General features: G+C 41.2%; 1 protein-coding gene across 19 annotated transcripts in view; it reads left to right on the top strand.

The window, feature by feature from the left end:
- The window catches only part of PXK (PX domain containing serine/threonine kinase like), a 74,959-nt gene that overhangs the window by 40,598 nt on the left and 12,446 nt on the right, over positions 1 to 21,915 (top strand). For 18 of the 19 annotated variants that reach the window (XM_086697786.1, XM_086697784.1, XM_086697785.1 and 15 more), the window contains 12 exons: positions 2,363 to 2,440; positions 2,971 to 3,044; positions 3,607 to 3,681; positions 6,624 to 6,728; positions 7,551 to 7,652; positions 9,130 to 9,291; positions 9,725 to 9,842; positions 11,101 to 11,179; positions 13,803 to 13,851; positions 19,129 to 19,206; positions 19,740 to 19,826; positions 20,281 to 20,350. In XM_086697786.1, the coding sequence (XP_086553912.1) occupies positions 2,363 to 2,440; positions 2,971 to 3,044; positions 3,607 to 3,681; positions 6,624 to 6,728; positions 7,551 to 7,652; positions 9,130 to 9,291; positions 9,725 to 9,842; positions 11,101 to 11,179; positions 13,803 to 13,851; positions 19,129 to 19,206; positions 19,740 to 19,826; positions 20,281 to 20,350 (1,077 nt within the window). The remainder of the gene's footprint in view (positions 1 to 2,362; positions 2,441 to 2,970; positions 3,045 to 3,606; positions 3,682 to 6,623; positions 6,729 to 7,550; positions 7,653 to 9,129; positions 9,292 to 9,724; positions 9,843 to 11,100; positions 11,180 to 13,802; positions 13,852 to 19,128; positions 19,207 to 19,739; positions 19,827 to 20,280; positions 20,351 to 21,915) is intronic. The other variant, XM_086697769.1, reaches the window with a different exon arrangement.

Here is a 21,915-nt window from a genome sequence, read left to right as displayed (position 1 = left end):
GCTTCCAGAGAAGTTGATACCTACGTGGAGATCTAAGGATAAGTAGAAGTTTGCCAGGCCAGAGGCAAGGGCCAGTGCTCCAGGAGAGAAAAAAATATTTCCATGTAGCTGTGGGCTTTTGCCCACACTAAGACATAGCCTTCCAGCTGGAGTTCACAGTCTAATGGAAGAGAGTAGCCATACCTCAGGACAGTCCACGGTGAATCCCATAGGAGAAGGACACTTGTAGCTCTGGGAATGTACAGAGGTTGGAGGGCCCAGGGAGACCTGGCTAGGGGAGCAGCAGATTTGGGTTGACCCTTGAAGGACAGGAATGGAAAATGCAGAGGGGTGGGGTCAGGCCAGTCTTCTGGGGGTCAAGGCAGGTAAATCTAGGTACCACATGTTGTGGAGGGGTAAAGACAGAAAGGTAAGTTAAAACCAGAGCTGAGTTAACATTAGATTTAGAAGCTTGGCCTTGATTTTGTTAGGAAATGGTGTGCTAGTAAATGTTTCTAAGCAGAGGAGTCGACGCTTACGATTGAAGTGTGTTGCCTGAATCTGGGGAGGGAGGGGATTCATACTGAAAGTGTAGGTATGTGATTTACTTCACAATAAGTCATAGTTCAAGGGAAAGAAAATGTCCTTTCTGCAATTTCCTGATTCTCTAAGGTAAAAAAAAAAAAAATCAGTTTTCCAGTCCTCAATTTATCAGTAACAAATTCAGCACGTTCTGTTTGTTGACAGCTATTTCCCCCATTCCTAGAACAACATGTGGTACGTAGTAGCATACGATAAATGTTGAATGAGCATTTTGCGGGAAACTATGAGTCACTGTTTGTTGGTTGTGAATGAACTGTCCTTTACAGCTCTTAGAATCACATTGTACTGCATTTAGAAAATTATTTTTCATGATCCTTCTCAAAGTTGATGATTTTCACTGAAAACAATGTGTTTTTAAGTTATGTTGAAGTTGTTTTACGATTGTTTACATTCAAGTTGTTTTGGAAATGCTAAAACATTTTTATCAACATTAATTATAGAGGAGGTACAGAGGTCCCAGTGTTGATTATGAAAATTTTATATGCTTCTGCCATACTCGGTCCCTCCAGATGGTTTGTCGCTTTGGGGTAGTTAGAACAAATGTAGGTGGAGTCAGTTTTGTATTTGATCATGTCTTGTTTTCTTCTGTGTGGATAGCATCAACACTTTATGTATCGAGTCACTAAACGAGTCGATTGTTTTCTTCCCCGAATCTCTTAACTCATAATGTGCCGTAAAATATATGACATTGTTTGCCAAGTGCTTGGCATGGTAATTCCAGACTAGGTCATTCTGACATATGGAGAGCATTTTTGCCGAATCTCTCATTCCTCACCAGTGTGCCTGGAATGTCATTCATGCTAGGTGGAGGTGAAATTCCACAGTGAACTTGCAGTGTTGCTGTTTGCTTTCAGGGATCTAGAGTGGCTTCATTTTCTCATTGCACTGAGGGAAAATAGCAAATTACAGATGTTGCTTTTTGCAGGAAATGTAAAAAGGCACAGTTGTTTTGATAATTTCTTAATACAGTGAACGTTAAAGAACTTCCTCTTCTCATTGTCTTCTTAAAAGGGGGAAATGTTCTTACGATACATGAACACAAAAGAAGGATGGATTATTTTTCCAGTAAACAGGGGTATGGTAACTTCCCACAATAGAACTGTGTTGTTGCTGTACATAGATGTTTTTCTAAAACACTGGCTTTTATTTCCAATATATATTTAAGGCTAATCGCTTCTTTGTTGGTGAAAGCTGTAATTCCATGAGGAATGAAGACAGGATAAATATCACTTGGAGCAACATAAAGACTGTTCTGAGCTGACCTCAGATCACATTTTGAATTTTGTGCTTGGGTTGTGGCCTGGTGCATATAATGAAGTCCTGGCTTATGCCAACTAGTTTAGGTATTTTAGATCTTTCAGTTTAAAACTATCTATGCATTCTTTTATATCATTAATAATTACTCTTTTTAATAAACTTTTTACTTTGGAATAATTTTAGACTTACAGAGTACAGAGAGTTTCCATATACCACCCCTCACCGAATTTCCCCATCTTACATGACCATGGCACAGCTATCAAAACTAAGAAATCAACATTGGTGCATTACTATTAACTACAGATTCTATGCAGATTTCACTAGTTTTTCCACTAATGCCCTTTTTCTGTTCCAGGATCCAATCTAGAACCCTACATTGCAGTTATATCTGCAGATTTTTTTTTTAATTAAGTTTTTTAAGAAGGTCATAGACCATAAGGATTTCATTTGCTAGAATAAGATCTTAAGCATATGGTACTTTCATGATAGGTTTGCCTGATGAGTTTCTAAAATGTCTTTGCAGAGATTGCCTTACAGCAAGTTTCCATGTTCTTCCGATCAGAACCAAAGTGGGAGGTGGTAGAACCGTTGAAAGACATAGGTGAGAAACTGGCATATGTCTAGTCTGTTAATACAGGTCACAGAACTGGACTCTTTGTCACACTTTCCTATCTGTATCCTGAGAAAGCTCTTAAATGCAGGTGATTTCTTTTTCTTTTTGCTTTCCGACTGCCTGGAGGTGCAGCCCATAATTTTTATACTTCATGAATCTTGGGTAAAGCACTACCTGAGGGTTTGGAGGGTAGTACTGTGTACTTTTAGGGCCCTCATTCATTTGCTGTCACTCTTTCTCACTAAACTTTAACTGAAGTTTTTCTATTCCCGTGAATAGAATAGTTTCTTTGCCATTGTTTTTGGTGTTTTTTTGGTGGGGTTTCTGGACTTTTTGTTTTGTTTTGCTTTTCTTAAGTACAGTCTTTCCCATGTCAACATTACCAAATGGTCATTTTGCTGGTGCCTGTGTTACTGTGGATAGTATTACCAAACTTAAGTTTTATTATTCTTTAGTTGATGATATTTCTGTTGGTGTAAAAATGATATGCTATAAATACATCTCTGCTTTTATGGCAGGTTGGAGAATAAGGAAGAAATATTTCTTGATGAAGATTAAAAATCAGCCAAAGGAACGGCTAGTGTTAAGCTGGGTAAGCTGGTTTTTTGCTTCAGTCTCATTTCAGGGACTTTAGCTGGGTTTATGAAAGCAGATATTAGAAAAGAGAATTAAGAAACTGTACTGTGTTCCTGAATGATGTATAAGGCCTCTTCAGTCCCACAACAAAAGAGAGTCATTTTGAGTCACTTTGCTTATTCATTTGGTTATATGGATGTGATATTATCTGATCAACTAGTAAACATCTGGAAAGAAACAGGAACAGCTTAAAATATTTCTGGAGCCTCTTTAGGATTGGCAATTTTGCAGATTGTTTTAAGGAAGACATACTTGAACATTACTTTATGTTATATCTCTCACTTTGGGAGTTCTAGTGATTTGGTTAATGGAATTTGATAAGAGTGTAGTTAAATCCTGGTACATATATGTTTATATTCTACCTCTCCAGAAAAGCCTTGAGGCAACAAGACTTAGTGTGGTTTTCATCTTTGGTTTACAGTCATATATTTGGGCAAATGAAAAAAGGGAAAGAGTAACAAGGAATTTTTCTTTTGATTACTAAGGCAACACCCTAATATTTCCCCCCATGTTTTCAGGCTGACCTTGGTCCCGACAAGTATCTGTCAGATAAAGATTTTCAGTGTCTAATCAAACTTCTGCCTTCCTGTTTGGTGAGTACAAGCCCTTCTATTATTCTATGTACTGATGACAGATTCACAGTGTTTTCTTGTAGGTGACCATGGACAGACGAGCTGGAAATACTCTGTAGGCTCAACGGAATGGAGAGGTAGAGTGGATTTTAGTTCAGACTGAAATTGTTCAGAGGCCATTTAAATGGCATTCGTGACATCTACACAAACCATGAAACATGATAATTTAAATGGTTATGTGTGTTTTAAACAAATGTCAGAGTAGGAAAGCACCCACTTTGTTCTTGATGAGGATGTTTATATCCATGGAATTGAAAGATCTGTTTCTAGCCTGAGAAAACAGAACTAATATAGATTTAGATAGGCTGGGTACGGGGAAGCACAAGAGCTCTTTTGCTGTCTGAGTCACTATTCTCACAGGCCAAATAGTTGGCCTTTAGGAGTGCCTGGTATTGTTTATGCTAATGTACATTTTGATCCAAGGCCTTTAGTGGAAAAAAACACATCAATATGTTTCAGAATATATGCAGAATGTCTTCAGGAAAAGACTAATCTGGCCAGAAAATTGAGTTAGTATTGATGTTCTTTATCTGTGGTCTGCATGAGGATGTAGGACCCTAGACTGAGTCATTCATGAGCACAATTACGCTGACCTGTCTAGTTGGGTTGGCAAGTTCGTTTTTGAAGATAGAAGGTCTTGTCAGGCTAGCAAAACCAAGCTTTTAATGAAGTGTGATATGTAGCCAAGAAAAATGCTGTGGTCTTTGAGTGCGATTAGTTGTGTGACACAGGCTCTCAGCATTCAATTCCATTTTTTTTTTTTAATTTTGGTTTTCAACATACATTTATTTATTTATTTATTTATTTATTTATTTATTTATTTATTTAGAGAATGAGTACACGAACAGGGGAGGGGCAGAGGGAGAGATGGAGTCACAGAATCCGAAGCAGGCTCTAGGTTCTGAGCTGTCAGCACAGAGCCTCAGGTAGGGCTTGAACCCATGAACTGTGAGATCACGACGACTTGAGCCGAAGTTGGACACTTAACCAACTGAGCAACCCAGACACCCCTCCAAATTTCTTTTAATGGTTGTGGTTTTTTAAAAGGAGGTAGTACAGATAAGTGGTGCATATTAAAATTGTGGAAAGTCAGAAAACATGGAAAAGCAAAAATAAAATAAAACTCACTTGTAATCCCAACCAACCAGAAACATGAACCAAAATGTGTAGTTGTTGCTTTTCTAGAGCTTTATATGGTTATTTTTGAAAAATTATGTACATATTATTTTAAAACCTGATTTTTTGGTTAATGGTATACCATGCGCATCTTTTATGTTGAATACATATAGTATAACATCATTATTCTGGCTCCATAGAATTCTTGTTGGCTTTACTTCAGTTTATTCAGCTAATCTTATACTAGACATTTGGACCACTTCCAGATTTTTGTTCTTATTTTAAAAAAAAAGCCACAGTGAACAATTCAGGCTAAACATTTGTACCCATCCTTAATTATTTTCATAAGATGATAAGAATTAATAAAGGAGATATTTTGAGACTGTATAAATATCCTGTTGTTACCAAATCCACTAGTTTTAGCCTCATTGAGATTTTCCAACTTCATCATTCTTCTTAGGTTTATGAGTTGGCACTCTAAGGAAGAGCTTCCTATTCTCCCCTCTGTTTATATCATATGGACTCAAAGATTTTTATTTTATTCATTGGGTTCCTTTTTGGGGTGATGAAAATGTTCTAAAATTAGGTTGTGTGGTAGTTTGTACAGCTCTGAATCTACTGAAAACCATTGACTTGTGCACTGTAAATAGATGAATTTTAATGGTATGTGCGGTTATATTTCAATAAAGCTGTTAGAGTGTCAACATCAATCATTTTGATGTGATGATCAGGAGAAACTTCATGATCAGTTACTGTATTTTTTGGACGCACCCTTCCATCCCCACCCCACTCAACCCCTGCCTCCCGATTCCTTGCACAGCTCAGCTCCTAAGGGTTTAAATTTTAATGTTATTCCTTTGAGCTAATGGATATTGTAATATCTGTCTGAAGCCACTTTGTTCATGTAACCAAAATTCCAGGTCATACGAGGACTTTCCTTTCAGTCATTAAATAATTTGTCTCACTCTTCACCCCACTTGGTTGACTCAGTGTCCCCATCTCAGAAATACCCTGTGAATCGTCCTATTGCACACTCCAGTAGAAGGATCGGAAGATTCTTGCAAGCTGCTTTTGATAAGGGCTTAAGATGCCAAAGGATGCTGCTTTTGCTTGTTTTCTGGCTTTTACATTCCCTGGCGTGGTACTGAACAGCAGTGTGAAATGTTAGGCAAAGCTGTGAATAAAGACACATTTACCCTGATCCTCACTTGGCTGTTCTAGGATTTGGCTATAGTCTTTACCAGTTTACAGCAGCAGAATATTAAAACCACTGTCCCCCAAACTCAGACTTTCTCTTTCTTCCACCCTTTTGCCTGGGTTCTGAGAATGTGCATACCCAGGCAGATACCTTTACATGTAGAGCTCACCGTGCCGGTTAGCCACCTCCCTTTGTTTATGTTCCTTCTCTCATCTAAAGAACCAGGTGCACCCAGGTGGCTCAGTCGCTTAAGCGTCTGACTCTTGATTTCGGCTTGGGGTGAGATCGAGCCCTGCATGGGACTCCGTGCTGACAGCGGGGAGCCTGCTTGGGATTTTCACTCTCCCCCTCTCTCTGCCCCTCTCCCCTCACGCTCTGTCTCTCTCCAAATAAATAAACATTAAAAAAAATAAAGAACGAGGTGCTAGTTGGTCATCTTGTAAGAAAATGCCATGTATTCAGGGACATCCCCACATTTATGTGCAACTACACAGCTGAAATGGTACTTGTCTCTATGTAACCAGATTCTTATCTCAAAGGACCTAGACACTGATGTGAATAATCGTGAATTTCTTTCTTGTTTTGGCAGCACCCTTACATCTATCGGGTCACCTTTGCCACAGCTAATGAATCCTCAGCATTGCTTATTAGGATGTTTAATGAAAAAGGAACTTTGAAGGACCTGATCTACAAGGTACTTGTGCAAGTTCATGGTCATAAGGACTTTCTCAAGTCCCTTCAGAACCTGTTGTTGATACTTGAGCTTTAAGTTTCCAGAAGTTAGGCCCTGGGGGCTTTATTTTAATTTTGATTTTATTTGGAATCTATTTTGACTTTAGCAATAAAACTACCCAGTCTGGGGGCGCCTGGGTGGCTCAGTCGGTTGAGCGTCCGACTTCGGCTCAGGTCACGATCTCACGGTCCGTGAGTTCGAGCCCCGCGTCGGACTCTGGGCTGATGGCTCAGAGCCTGGAGCCTGCTTCCGATTCTGTGTCTCCCTCTCTCTCTGACCCTCCCCCGTTCATGCTCTGTCTCTGTCTCAAAAATAAATAAACGTTAAAAAATAAAAAATAAAAAAAAAATAAAATAAAATAAAAAAAATAAATAAAAAACTACCCAGTCTGGTTAAAGAGCATTCCTTTCCCCACATGGAAGAAGGTTGGACACACAATACTTAGGTCCATTACATTGTAGGCTGCTTTCTTAGGTCAGTTTTGAAGTTTGTGTCTTTCACTTAAGAAAGCAATACTGCAGTATCCCAGGAAAGTTGGAAAATAGGACTTTGGGGTCTGCCAAGGTCAAGACCTGTTTGATCTTCACTGGACTAGAGAAGATGGAACCCAGGTCAGCTTCTTTCTATCAACTGTACAGACCCTTGTATTTTAAAAAACCACCTCCTGTGAGCTGATCTCATCAGGCACCACCAGCTGCTCAGACTCCTCCCTGTTCCAGGAGGCTGTGTGCAGAATGTAAACCCTCTGCTGCTTTCTTATGTGCTCTTTGTTCTTTTCCAAAGGCAAAACCAAAAGACCCATTCCTAAAGAAGTACTGCAACCCTAAGAAGATCCAGGGCCTTGAACTCCAGCAAATAAAAACATATGGGCGGCAAATATTAGAGGTAAGAGGTATTTAATATTTGTTTAAGCTGCATTGGAATTTCATCCAGTTTACTGTATTCTTTTGGGAAAGTTCTTAGGCAACATCGAAAATAGTTTAAGTTGTCTGATCACTTATAAACTGATGGCATTGTCCCATTTTATCCCAAAAAGCAAATATTTCAGACCTAAGACAGCAGTTTAGATCTACAAAATTACCAAAGCTTAGCTATTGGAATTTAGTGTCTGATTTTTAAGAACTTTACTGTGCAGATACCAACTTTTGTGTTATGTTTGGTTGATCTTTATCTTTGTGCCAATATTGTTGGTTTTGTTTTGTCAATATGTAACCGTATGGCTCCCTTGCATAAGTGTAACTAGCATGAAAAGGCTTTCCCGTTTTCTTTCTACATCAGTGTTCTCCAGGCTCCTTGGATTGTGAGACCCTATCAGTGAAAATAATTTAAACATAACCCCACCCCACCCCCCGCCGATGTTACATATATTTAACTATTATATGCATACCCTACTACTAATATATGTTGTACATTATAAGTTACGAAAGAAGGAGATTAAAAACAAAACAAGAAGAAGGAGAAGTTAAAGTGGCACCTGAGTGGCTCAGTGGTCCGACTCTTGATTTTGGCTCAGGTCATGATCTCACAGTTTGTGGGTTTGAACCCTGTGTCAGGCTCCATGGTGACAGTACAGAGCCTGCTTGGGATTCTTTCTCTCTCCCTCTCTCTGCCCCAACCCTGCTGACATGCGTGCGTGCTCCAAAGGAAGGAAGGAAGGAAGGAAGGAAGGAAGGAAGGAAGGAAGGAAGGAAGGAAGGAAGGAAGGAAGAGAAAAGGGAGAAGTATCATTTTCTTCCAGTCCTCAGTAGATTGCCCTGGGCACCCCCTTTGGCTAGCACTGCTCTAGTTCACAAGGTCTTTGTGGGGGTTTATCTAGGGATCTGGATTACTGGATGAGCCACTGTTTATTAAATGGCAGGAAAAGTTTGCTTCTTTCTGTGGGAGCCGGTCATATGTTTCTGTTAATAAACAGCCCAGTATATTCTGAGAAGAGATTGGTCTAGAAATGTCTTCAGCTCAACCTCTTTTCCTGAATAACTTTGGCCGATGCCCTGACATGATAGCTTTACTCATCTGTGCAGGAGGATCAAGACTGTGGCCTGAAAAGAGCTGGCCCGTTGAGATCAGAAAGTGCTTAAAGTAGAGCTTTTTGGCACCAAAGGTGTTAACCCCAAGTACATGCAGACTGCTCCTCTGTTGTTTGGAAATGAGGGAGCTTATTGTTGTGTCTCATAGCTGGAAAGCATTCAGCATCATCCCCTTCTCCAAAGAAATGGATGGAAGTGGCATTTTTCTTTAGGAATCTCCTCAGTGACCTCTTTGGTTTTGTTTCACAATGTATTGACTTAAAATACAAATTTAACCTGTCTCATAGCTGAATGAATTGGGGGGGAAAATGTAACCTATACATATTTTTTAATAGGTACTAAAGTTTCTACATGACAAGGGATTCCCTTATGGGCATCTGCATGCCTCCAATGTGATGCTAGATGGTGACACTTGCCGGCTGCTAGACCTTGAGAATTCTTTATTGGGCCTTCCTTCCTTCTACCGATCCTATTTCTCACAGTTCAGGAAAATCAATGTAAGTTGCTAAAAGTAACAAAACAGCAAGTTCATTTTTTGGTATAAATTGCCCCCATGCAGGACCCATGATCTGCCCATGTAAGAAATATGCACTAAGCAGTGAGAGGTACAGGCAGGGTAGGCCATGCCTCTTAGCCCTCTTCCTCCTACAGAGCATCACTGTACCTCCAAGAGCCTTGTTGAAATGGTAGATGGGACACGGAGAGATGTAGAATCACTGACTGGAAAACAGTGGAGTAGGACCAAGATCTTGAGTCAAAGTAATGCCTTGTGAGCTTTTGCAAAAGGCTTTGGAGTTGTGTTTTCACTACCAGTTGTGGGTGGAGTTGCCCCTGGGCCATGTTTCTCAGTGGAAGTGTAGGAAAGGAGCATTGGAATCCACAAACCCAAACTGAAGAATGACCACGCTGCTGCTGTCTTGTCTTCCACAGACATTGGAAAGTGTGGACGTCCACTGCTTTGGCCACTTACTGTATGAAATGACTTATGGACGACCGCCAGACTCAGTGCCTGTAGACTCCTTCCCTCCTGCACCGTCTATGGCTGTGGGTTAGTATGGGGTTTGAAGGAGTCTTCTGGGCCCTGGTAGTCTGCAGAGTTACTCACCCCCTTTCCAGAGTCCAGGAAGGACCCAGAGGAAGTTGGCATGCTCCACAGTCAATCAAATCCAATTTAAAAGTCAACAAAGTCTGAGCAATTTATTTACATGCACTTCACTAAAAATTCAGATGGCTTGTCCATTTGTCAGGCTATCTGAAACCTCAGGAGATGTTTTGTAACTGTTTTTAGAATTTTGAAAGTAGGTTGTAAAAAGAAGTATGGCTGGACTGAGTCTGATAGAAAAGCAGAAACCAGGAGCAGGCAAATTGAAGGCAGCCTTTCGACTAGGGCAGGTGTTGGGAGCCAGACTGAGGCTGAAGTGGGACCTGCAGGGAACAAGAGAACCAGGGGCTGGGCCTCTTATAAATAAAAGCCTGGCAGGACGAGCGTGAGGAGGGGTAGGCAGGTAGACAGATGCCTGGAAAATTGGATCCAGGAGTTCTTCCAGCATTACTGAGGGGACCGAGGAGAGTCCGAGGCCAGGTGGGAGACACCTTTGGGAGAGGGATGTAGGAACTGATGCACACTCATCCAGGGACCCTTTCATGCCCTCCACAGCCAGCTCAGAACTCACTGCTAGAGCACTGAGTAGGGAGGGCAGGGTAGCTCCTGGACCCCCAAGTCTTCAAGATCTGCAAGCTAAGCCTCCACCAAGTGCTAGTTCTGTGTCAAATGAGGTGGTTCAAAAGAACAGGCCCTGAGACGACTTTGTGTTGAGTTTGAACAGCTGAAACTCAACAGTGACCTGTGAGTAGAAAAGTCTGGCTGCTTTTGTTTATATATCATCCAAGGTGTTGGATGATGAGGTATCAACAGTTGGCATTTTGTGTGCTGGTTTTGATTAAAGGCACACAAGCAGCAAAATGTCTTTCAAGTTCAGAACTTTCTGTGTGGTGTTTACTTCTCTTTTAAGAGAGCAAACACTTTTATGAATGATATCTTGAGTCCTTCCTCCAATTATCTTTGAGATATATTTAGCTTTCTGTCAGCATGTGGTTTCTGAACCATTTATTTTGAGTCATCGGTAACATCCATGGTGCCAACATCCCCCTCCCCCGTGTATGCCATCTGTCTGTGCGTGAAGAGTTTTGACACCATCCTGATCAGCCTGCAGACAGTTGTTGCGAAGTGGTGTCAAACTTTTCATCACCAAGTGGATTTGCCAGCATGTTCTGTGGAACTAAAATGTGTATCTGTTCATTTCAAGTGGCCGTGTTGGAGTCTACGCTGTCTTGTGAAGCCTGTAAAAATGGCATGCCTACCGTCTCCCGGCTCTTACAGATGCCGTAAGTCAATCATATGCCTTGGTTGTAATCTTCATAACTATGTCAAATGTCAGCCTACTAACCCAGGTGCTTGGTACCATAGTAAATACCCAATCGTGGTCCTTGCAGAGTTAGAGTGACCTGCTTGCTGTTGGTCACTTGCAGCATGATATCATGACCTTTCCTCGTGACCTCTCTGCTACCGTAGTCTGATGGCTCTGCTTTGATGTCCACACTCTCACACGTGTCTCTCCCTGTTGGTGTTAGCATTGTGTGTGTGTACCCATGGCATCGCCCACCTAGGAAATCCTGACAGAGGGCTTGCTCAAGCGCTGTCCTTTATGGCCCTGTTTCAGCACACCAGTTGGCCCTCAGCTGTGACTGGTTCACAAGTCATAGGCCTCAGTGGATCCAACTCTAAGAGGAGGGTAGCACATTTCTTGCCTCCCATGCACTTGTTTGTTCCTTTGCTCCCTGAGTAACATTTATTAAACATCTGACATGTACCAGGCCTTGTGCTAGGGGCTTAGAGCTCAGAAGGCATTCTCCCTTAAACTGGGTTATGAATAGTTAAGCAAGACAATTGAAATAGTACTTTGGGGCCTTGCCTCTCAGTATATTTTCTATCCCTTCTTAGAGAGGCAGCAGGTGGTTAAGTAGAATGTGTCTGAGGCTTAGACATAACCTCTAAGGGTTATGGGGGTGGACCTAGCTTCACCACTTCTACCTGGGTGACCTTTGGCAGGTTTCCTGTCTAGAAGCTGAGTTTCCTTATCTGTAAAATGAGGATGATAATAGGACCCACCTCAGAAGGTTATTGGGAGGATTTAATGAGATGATTCCTAATAAAGTGCCAGGTACTTAATAAGTGCTTTTTATTTTATTTTATTTTATTTTTAAAGGAGTTCTCTCTCTCTTTTTTTTTTAAAGTTGATTTATTTATTTTGAGAGTGAAAGAGAGAGAACATGTGAGTAGGAGAGGGGCAGAGAAAGAGAGAGAGAATCCCAAGCAGGTTCAACCTTGTCAGCTCAGAGCCCGACTTGGGGCTTGAACCCACGAACTGTGAGGTCATGTCCTGAGCTGAAATCAAGAGTCAGACATTTAACTGACTGAGCCTCCCAGGCACCCCAATAAGTGCTTTTCAAATGTTCATTATGATTAATACTGGTTCAGCTTATCTTTTGTGAACATGACATGCCATGCAGTGTGCCCAGTGCTTTGTCTGTACCAGCTTGCTGTAGAACACATGTACTCAGGAAACAATAATGTGGGGAACAGGGCAGGACTTAGCTGGAAGTGCATACAGCCAGAACTCAGAGGAGGTTGTGGTAAGTTCAGGTTCCTCGTGTTTAGAGAGGGTCTGCTATAGCCCAGGTGCCGTCCTAGGCCCCAAGGAAGCTGGTGCTGAGGCAAGCAGCCCAAGCCCTTGCCCTGAGAATGTGACATATTAAAGTTCTGCTGACACTGGCATGTCCCTCTCCCAAGCATCCTCCTTTAACAGCAATGTGAATACAGAAGAATAGATCCAGTTAGGGAAATAAAATAATTTTCACACAAACTGGTAGAGGAAAATGCATTTGTGGTTAGGGAACAGCCCGTATCCATGTTGATTTACTTGGGTTTGCATTTGCAGCCCCCCTTCTGCCCCCCAAAGCTCTTCCATTCTCCACCCCGTCTTTCAGTGCTAAAGTGAATCCAAATTGCTTTTTCCTCACTTAAGTCTTTCTACCGTGTGGCCTTCAGCCTTGCGAAGAATACTTGAATATATGAAGAGGTGTGAGCTATGTTCAGTTAAAACGTGTTTTCTGGAAGTAAATGGACCTGTGGCCTGGACAGGAGAGTTATGTCTCCACCTCCAGAGCCACCCCAGGAGCACTGTGGGGAAAAGTTAACAGTGTCATTTCTACTTGTGACATACTTCCTGTTTTTTAGAAAAGGGGAGACTCCTCAAGGAAAGAATCACGTACAGCCATTTGGGCACTGTCCAAGCAGCCATTTAAATTCTCCCAACTGTTTTAGTCAAAGCAGTTCAGAATTCCTCATGCTGTTGTTTTTAGTAACACAATATTTTAAAAAGACTTATTTATTTTATTTTTAGGGAGAGAGTAAACAGGGGAAAGAAGGAAAGGGGGAGAGAGAAAGAGTTTTATCCTCCTCTGGTGTTTAAAAAAAGGTGGGGGCGGGGGTGGGAAATTGGTTCTTCTGTTTAGCAATATCTACTGTGTACATTATTTGCAATATAATAAATATAGTAATATAATGAAATAATAATATAAGGATTTGCAAAACTGATTTTTTTTAAAGCATTATTGCTTTGCTATATAGCAGGAGACGTCTTCTGTCCCACAGGTGGGGAAATAACCTTCAGTACAGGGCTGACCCAGTCTCTTCCTGGTATAGCCCCTCTAATATTAGGGAATAGGGGCAGTGGGGGTGGGGGAGGAGGTTCTGAAGTTTTTCCGAGGTCAGCCTGGGTGGCCTGTAAACTCCTTTGAGTTTGTTGATAAGCATGAACAAACTGGTAGATTGGGCCAGGGCTGAGAGATGTGGTGGGAACCTCATGGGCTAAAGATGTCTCATTCCATTTTGATCTGAGAGGACACCTGGCTTATGAAAACTTTTTTTTATTTCTTTTCTTTACAGGTTATTCAGTGATGTTTTACTAACCACTTCTGAAAAGCCACAGTTTAAGGTAAAGCAAATCGTATCATTTTTTTGGTTTGTGACATATATGAGTTGATTTTGAAACTTCGTGCTTTTAAAAAAATTATTGAGGTAGAACATGATGATTCGATATTTGTGTACATTATGAAATGATCACCAACCCTAGTTAACATCTATCGCTATATATAGTTTTCTTGTGGTGAGAACTTTTAAGATTTAGTCTTAGCAACTCTCCACTATACAATACATTAATAATAGTCACCATGCTATATATTATATCCCATGACTTACTCATTCTGGAACTGGAAATTTGTACCTTTTGGCCCCTTCACCCATTTCATCTGCCCCCTTCCCCCTCCCCAGCCCTGGCAAGTCTGTTCTTTGTCAACAATCTGTCCTCTATGAGTTTGGGTTTTGTTTTTTTTGCTTTGTTTTTAGATTCCACATATAGGTGAGATCATATGGTATTTGTCTTTCTCTGACTTATTTCACTTAGCATAATACCACAAAGCTCCATTCATGTTGTTGTAGATAGAAGGATTTCTTTCTTCTTTTTTTATGGTTGAGTAATATTCCATTGTATACACCCCCATTTTCTTTATCCATGCACCCATTGATGGACGCTTAGATTGTTTCCATATGTTGGCTATTGTAAATAATGCTGCAGTGAACATGGGAGTGTATATCTTTTCAATTTAGTGTTTTCATTTCCTTCAGATATATACCCAGGAGGGGAATTGCTGGATCATATGGTAGTTCTATTTTTAATTTTTTGACAAACCTCCATACTATTTTGCCTAGTGGCTGTACCAATTTACATCTCCACCAGTAATGTACAAGGTTTCTCTTTTCTGCACATCCTCATCAAAAGTTGTTATTTCTCAGGGCGCCTAGGCGACTCAGTCAGTTGAGCGTCCGACTTTGGCTCAGGTCATGATCTTGTGGTTCACGAGTTTGAACCCTGCGTCAGTTCTGTGCTGACAGCGCAGAGCCTGGAGCCCGCTTCAGATTCTGTGTCTCCCTCTCTCTCTGCCTCTCCCCTGCTTGTACTCTGTCTCTCTCTCAAAAATAAATCAACATTAAAATTTTTTTAAAAGTTTTTTCTCATCTTTTTGATAATAGCCATTGTAACAGATGTGAAGTGATACCTCTTGTGGTTTTGATTTGCATTTGCAGGATGATTAGTGATGTTGAGCACCTTTTCATTACCTGTTGGCCATTTGTGTGTCAAGTTAGTGCTTTTTTAAAGTGAACAAAAGAAGGTACAATATTTTTTTATTGGCATATAGTTAACATACCATATCCTCTTATTTTGCATACATCAAAGTGATTTGATATTTTTACTTTTTTTTTCCTTTTTTCTTTAAAGAGAGTGCGAGCAGGAGAGAGAGACAGAGGGAGAATGTTTTTTTTTTTTAATGTTTATTATTTTGAGAGAGGGAGAGAGAGAGTGTACATGTGCACAAGCCAGGGGAGGACAGAGAGAGAGGGAGAGACAGAATCCTGAGCAAAATCCATGGTCAGCATGGTACCCAATGCAGAGCTTGATGTCACAACTGTGAGATCATGACCTGAGCCAAAAGAGTCAAGCTTAACTGACTGAGCCACCTAGGCGCCCGATATTTTTATACGTTATGAAATGATCCCCATGATAAGTCTAGTTGCCATCTTTTACCACACAAAGGTATTAAAATATTATTGACTGTATTCCCTATGCTGTATATTATATACCCATGACTTACTTATTTTACCTAAACTTACTTAGTTTAGGTACAGTATTTATAATAGTGAATATTTGAAAACAATCATAATGTTTTACAATTAGGGAATGGTTTAATAATTATGGTACATCTGTTTAATAAAATGTTTTTTATCTAATAAAAGTAAATTTTATTTATTTATTTACTGTTTATTTATTTTTGAGAGAGAGTGTGAGCAGGGGAGGGGCAGAGAGAGAGGGAAACACAGTATCTGAAGCAGGCTCCAGGTTCTGGGCTGTCAGCACAGAACCCAGTGTGGGGGCCTGAACCCATGAGCTGTGAGATCATGACCTGAGCCAAAGCCAGTCGCTTAACTGACTGAGCCATCTAGGTGCCCCCAAAAGTCAAACTTATAAAGACATGTAGTAGCACGAAAAATGATTATTTGGGCTTAGGGGGAAAAAGCAGGATATAAAATACAATGTGTGAATACCTGTGTCAAAAAAAAAAAAAAAAAAAAAAAAGGAATACTTGTGTCTAGAGAAAGGCAGGAAGGAAATATCCTGGGAAGTAGCAGTGTTGTGTAGTATCATGGAGAGAAAAAGCTCAGGTTGATGCCTTACTGTGCTTTTTTCATACCAGCCATTAATCTGAGGCTGGTTTTCTCAGACATGACATTTGACATTTTGGGCCAGATGGTTGTTTGCTGTGGGGGGCTGTCCTGTGCATTGTCGGAGGTTAAGCAACATCGCTGGCCTGTACCCACTAGATGTGAGCAGTACTTCCACCCCACACATTGTGACAATAAAAAAGGTCTCCAAAAATTGTCCAGTGTCCCCTGGAGAGAGGAGGGGTCAAGACTACCCCCATTTGAGATCCAGTCATCTATGGGCCTAATCTTTGAGTTGATGTTTACTCAGTGTGTACAGTTGATGAGTAACACCTGTTTATTGTCCTTGGTCAACTGAGATGATCTATGTGAGCGCCTGGTTCAGGGCCTGGCTCTCCTCAGTGCTCATGGTTGAGTTTGCTTTGGGCAGTAGAATGAAGGCTGATTCTTTCTCCTCTCCATATTCTAAAAGAAAATGTAATACTATTATTAAATTCAATTTAGGAAAAACAATGGGACCAGGAGATTGTACAGGAGAGGAAGAAGCTTTCCTCTGTCCTGTTTTTTGCCAGTCCGAGGAGTTCCAACAAAAACAGCTTATTTGGATCTGAAGTAGGAAAGAAAAACTCTTAAGTTCTTCTCTTCTTCACTGAAACTCCTCAGGAAATATATTCAGCCTTGTAAATAAACATGTTCTTCCAAGCCCTGAAAGTCCAGCCCAGGATTATTATTAGACCTTGTTCGTTCTCTGAATCAGAGCATCTGTGCAGCAATGACAACGTGATTTTAAAAACCAAGGTTAATTTCTTGTATGTGCACTTTTTTTCTGGAAAGATACACAAGAAACTGGTGACATCGGTTGCCTCCATAAAGGAGAACTAGGTGGCAGACTTCTTACTGTGTATGTACCCTTTCATATCTTTGAATTTTGAACGCTATTACCTACTCAAACGTTTTTTAAAAGAATAATAGAGACAAAAAAGTTCAATGTGATCCAGGTGTCTTGTTTCCCAGGCCTGAGCTCCTTGTGGCTTGAGAAACTAATAAATTAAGAGATGACAGGCTCAGAAGCATACCAGGTACCAGGCTATAGTTAAGAGCATCTTCTGGCAGGAAAAAGCTTACTCTTGGGAAATTTAGAAAGTAAATCTTTCACAGAGAAAATTCCTCTGAAGTTACAAAATAGTAAAATATTATAATTACTTGAATTTGTGTGTGTGTGTGTTCGTTCCAATAAGCTGTATATGTTTTTTATTTTTTATTATAAGTGTACAGTTGAGTAGTGTTAACTGTATTTACATTTGTTGTGTAACATATCCCTGGAATGTTTTTATCTTGCTAACTGAAACCCAAGACCCATCAAACAACTCCCCGTTAACCCATCCCCAGCCCTTGGCAAATACAATTCTACTCTCAGCTTCTAGGACTTTGACTATTTCAGATACCTCATATGAAGCACACAGTATTTGTTCTTTTGTGACTGGCTTATTTCAGTCATGTCCTTTAGGTTCATCAATGTTGTAGCATGTGACCGGATTTCCTTCTTTTTAAAGGCTGAATACTATTCCACTGTGTGTCTTAACCACATTTTGTTTCGCCATTCCTCTGTTGGTGGACATTTAGGCATTTTTTACCTCTTGGCTATTGTGGATAATGCTGCAATGCACTTGGGTGTGCAAGTATCTCTTTTAAGATCCTGCTTTCAATTCTTTTGGATATGTATACCGAGAAGTGGCATTGCTGGATCGTATGGTAATTCCGTTTTTAGTTTTTTGGGAACCTCCATGCTGTCTTCCACAGCAGCTGCACCATTTTACATTCCTACCATCAGTGTGGTGGGACTCCGATTTTTCCACATCCTTGCCAACACTCATTATTTTCTGTTGGTTTTGGTGGTGACCATCCTATGTGTATGAGGTGAGATCTCATCATGGTTTTCTTTTGCAGCCCTCTAATGATGAGAGGTGTTGATTAATCTTTTCGTATACTTGTTGGCCATTTGTAAACCTTTGGAGAAATGTCTCTTCAGGCCCTTGACCCATTTTTTTCCTCTTAGATTTTCTGATCTTTTTTTTTTTTTTCAGCTTTATTCTAGTATAATCTATTTTTTTGTGACAAATCCATTTTTTAGTTGGGTTGCTTTTGTTGTTGTTGAGTTTTAAGAGTTCTTTATATATTTTGGCTCTTAATCCCTTATGAAATATAGGATTTCCAGTGATTTTCTCCCATTCCATAGGTTCCTTTTTACTCTGTTGATTGTTTCCTTTGATGTGCAGAAGTTTCTAAAAAGTTCCATCTGTCTGTCTCTGCTTTTCTTGCCTTTGCTCTTGGTGTCTCGTCCAAAATCACTGTCAAATCCAGTGTCATGAAGCTTTTGTTTTGTTCTAGGACTTTTATACTTTTAGGTCGTTAGTCCAATTTTGAGTTAATTTTTGCATATAGTATAAGGTAGGGGTCCAGGTTCATCTTTTACATGTAGATATTCAATTTTCCCAGCAGCATTTATTGAAGACACTGTCTTTTCTCTACTATGCCCCTTCTGGCACCCTAGTCAAAGATCATTTGACTGTACACATGAGGGTTTATTTCTAGGCTATTCTGTCTCTTTGGTTTGTGTATCTGTCTTTAAGCCTGTATAACATTATTTTGATTTGTGTAGTTTTGTATTATATTTTGAAATCAAGAAATGTGGTGCCTCCAATTTTGGTCTTTTTTTTTCAAGATGGTTTTGGCAATTTGGAGTCCCTTGAGTATTACTTGAATTACTTGAAACATGTTTATTTATTCATTTTATATATTGATTAAAAATGGTAATGAGGTAAGCATGATGGGGATGCCAGAGGTGTTCAGGATAGTATTCAAGTGGGTATTTTGTAACTGATTTTATTCCAGATGCCCTCCTTCATGATAACCAACTGCTCCTTTATCAAAACCAGGACTTGAGAACATCTCTGGCCATTTAACTCAGTGGATTATGTACTTTTTCTTCTTTCAGATTCCCACAAAGTTAAAAGAGGCATTGAGAATTGCCAAAGAATGTATAGAAAAAAGACTAATTGAAGAACAGAAGCAGGTAAATTGCTAGTAGTTCCTTATTGTTTTTTCATCTTTCAGTTTTCACATCCTGTGCCATAGTATTCACAGTGACTTACTTTTGACTGGCTGTTCATTCCATAAACATTTCTTGCATCCTCACTCTGAACTGGACTCCATGCTCAATGCTGTGAGAGAGCCAGATGCTTCACAGTCCTTCCCTCAAGGTGATCAGCTTATGGGGAAAACAAACATGCCTATAAAGGGTGGTCAGCATTTCTGATTGGGGCAGGCAGTATGGTGGTGGGGCACATGTGGTCCTTACTCTAAAAGTGCTAGCAGCCACACTTGTCTTCTATAGAAGAGGGAAAGGCAGGAAGGAACGGGGAAAAATGGAAAAGGTCTTCATCTTCTGGCATACTCTTTTCCCAGACATCCAGACCCAAGCTTGGAGGCAGACAGGCTGAGCAAGGAAAGAATTTTCATCCAAATAATTTGATTTGGCAAAACTTGTTAGAGATTTTCATTAACATAGGATATACTTACTTTGTGGTGAATTGTGGTCTCTTAAAGATTCACCAGCATCGAAGACTGACAAGAGCCCAGTCTCACCATGGATCTGAAGAAGAGAGGAAAAAGAGAAAGATTTTAGCTCGAAAGGTAAGCCTGATGTCTCTGAATTCTCTCTGTGAATTCTTGACTACATGTGAAGAAAGTTCTTAGGTTAATAGTGCATGTTTAGTTAAAGACAAGATTTTGTGCTATGTCTCCTTGAAAGCTAAAACTAGTTCCAGATGACTGGTTTGCAGCTTTTAAAAAAGAGCCATATAATATCAGCAGAGAAATGGACCATATAGTTTCCTGGCTTGCTGGGCTGATTACAGCCTAATGTAATTGAGGAGAATGACTGGCTTGAGAAAGTACACTCAGCTTTCTTGGTTTTGTTCCCCCTTTGTTTGTGGCTTGTGGCTTCTTAACTGTATTAAGTTATGAGGTCAGATATGACCTTATATGTAGCTAGTTTAACTTTGTGCCTGGAAAATATTTGTATTCTAACTCTCAGCTTCAGCGTGTTTATGCTTTACTTTTCCCCATCTCTCTTTTATTTTTAAAGAAGTCAAAACGGTCTGCTGTTGAAAACAGTGAAGAGTATTCAGCAAAATATAGCAACTCCAATAATTCAGGTAACTGGTTAAAGATTATCGTGGGGCCCTAGGACCCAAAGGTCAGGACTTGGAGTCGTTTTTGGTTTCTGGTGGCCAGAGACTGGGCAGTGTAGGGAACAAAAGAACCTTGCCCCTAGTGAAGGATTGTGACAACATGCAAGGGCTCACAGGACTCAAGTGCTGGAAGAATCCTCTGAGGTTATGGGGTAACACAGCCTCCTCATTGATAGTGAGACTTGATCAACCAAAGATGAGCATTAGCCATGGTTGAAAAACCAATCCAACTTACAATACAAGGCCTCCTGTTTGTCAGTAGAACCTGCATGAACAGAAACAACCCTGAATCCTGCCCTGTACTTCAGTCCCCACATGGTGGGAGGATGTGCCCTCATATGTGGGTTAAGGAATGGACTCAACGGTGTGTGGGGATGGCAAGAAGCATCCTTCCAGAAGGACTGTGGTGGTACAGAGAGGACTATACTGGACTGGCAGTCCTAGCTGTCACTCCTGGTGACCCCTTGCCCAGCCCTGCTGGCCTTGGGCCTTAATGTCTCCATCTTTGGAAATCAGAGCCAGATTAAATGATCCCTTGGAGACTGCCAGTTCTTCCACCTTATGCACTTTTTGAATCTTTTTTTTTCCCCCTTCCACCTTATGCATGTATCCGAGGTAGAGTTCCACATAGAGAAGGAAAGGCTTCATCTAACCCGAAGCAGCTTTGGCTTAGCCCGGAGGGCCAAAGAAAGGGGAGGTTTTGTTAGGTTCAGGGATAGCTGCATATACTTTCAGGCTGGAGAAGGGCCAAGCAGAGAGAGAGAGAAGCTGAAGTTGTATGAGAGAATGGTAGGGGGCTGGAAGGCCAAGACGTTAGCCGCAGGACCCCAACTGTCAGTCTCACCAGGGAGGAAGCCCATCCATCTCTTCTGGGATGTAGGAGCCAGGAGGGCTGGGTGAAGAGGCAGAGACATTTAAAAATAGAAGGAAGAGAGGACATCAAGGGTGTTCCCAACTCATGCCTTCTCAGGTCTCTGCACAGTCAGTGAGGAGATGGCTGTCAGGGAGCACAGGACCTGAAGGCCGGACCGGACCAGCTGAAGCCAGAGATCACAGGCAGTGTGGGAGGGGCTGGAAGTTGGGAGAGTTGGGCTGGAAGTCACCCACTCCAGGAAGAGGGGAGAATGTGCTGATACCACTGCCTGTAGCGTTCAGCCGCCACAGAAGGGAAGAGAGGCGGGAAGCCCCAGTGAGGATGAAGGCCTGCTTCTCAGATACAGCAGCTGCTGTGGCTGGCGGGTAATTCCAGAGCTGGAGGTCTCTTTTCTCCATGGTTGATGCAACGGACATGGGCCAGTCTTTGTCATCATTAGGCTGAAACTCATGTCTCCAACCAGCATGTCTGACAGACATTCTGTCCGGCAACTAATTTTTTCCAAGCAGAGAAAGCCTGGCTCAGGGTCCTCCACCTTCCCGAGGCCCGGCCTGCCTGCACGGTTCTGGGCCGGATGCAGCCAGATGAGATTCCAAGGACTCCAAGACCCCACCGCACCCTCAAGGTGTTCAGGAAAGCCAAGTAGCAGTTGGCA

This window comes from Puma concolor, chromosome A2 (assembly GCF_028749965.1).
Source record: "Puma concolor isolate L17-30 chromosome A2, mPumCon1.1.hap2, whole genome shotgun sequence".
NCBI lineage: Eukaryota > Metazoa > Chordata > Mammalia > Carnivora > Felidae > Puma > Puma concolor.
This window is presented reverse-complemented; position numbering and strand designations above follow the sequence as displayed.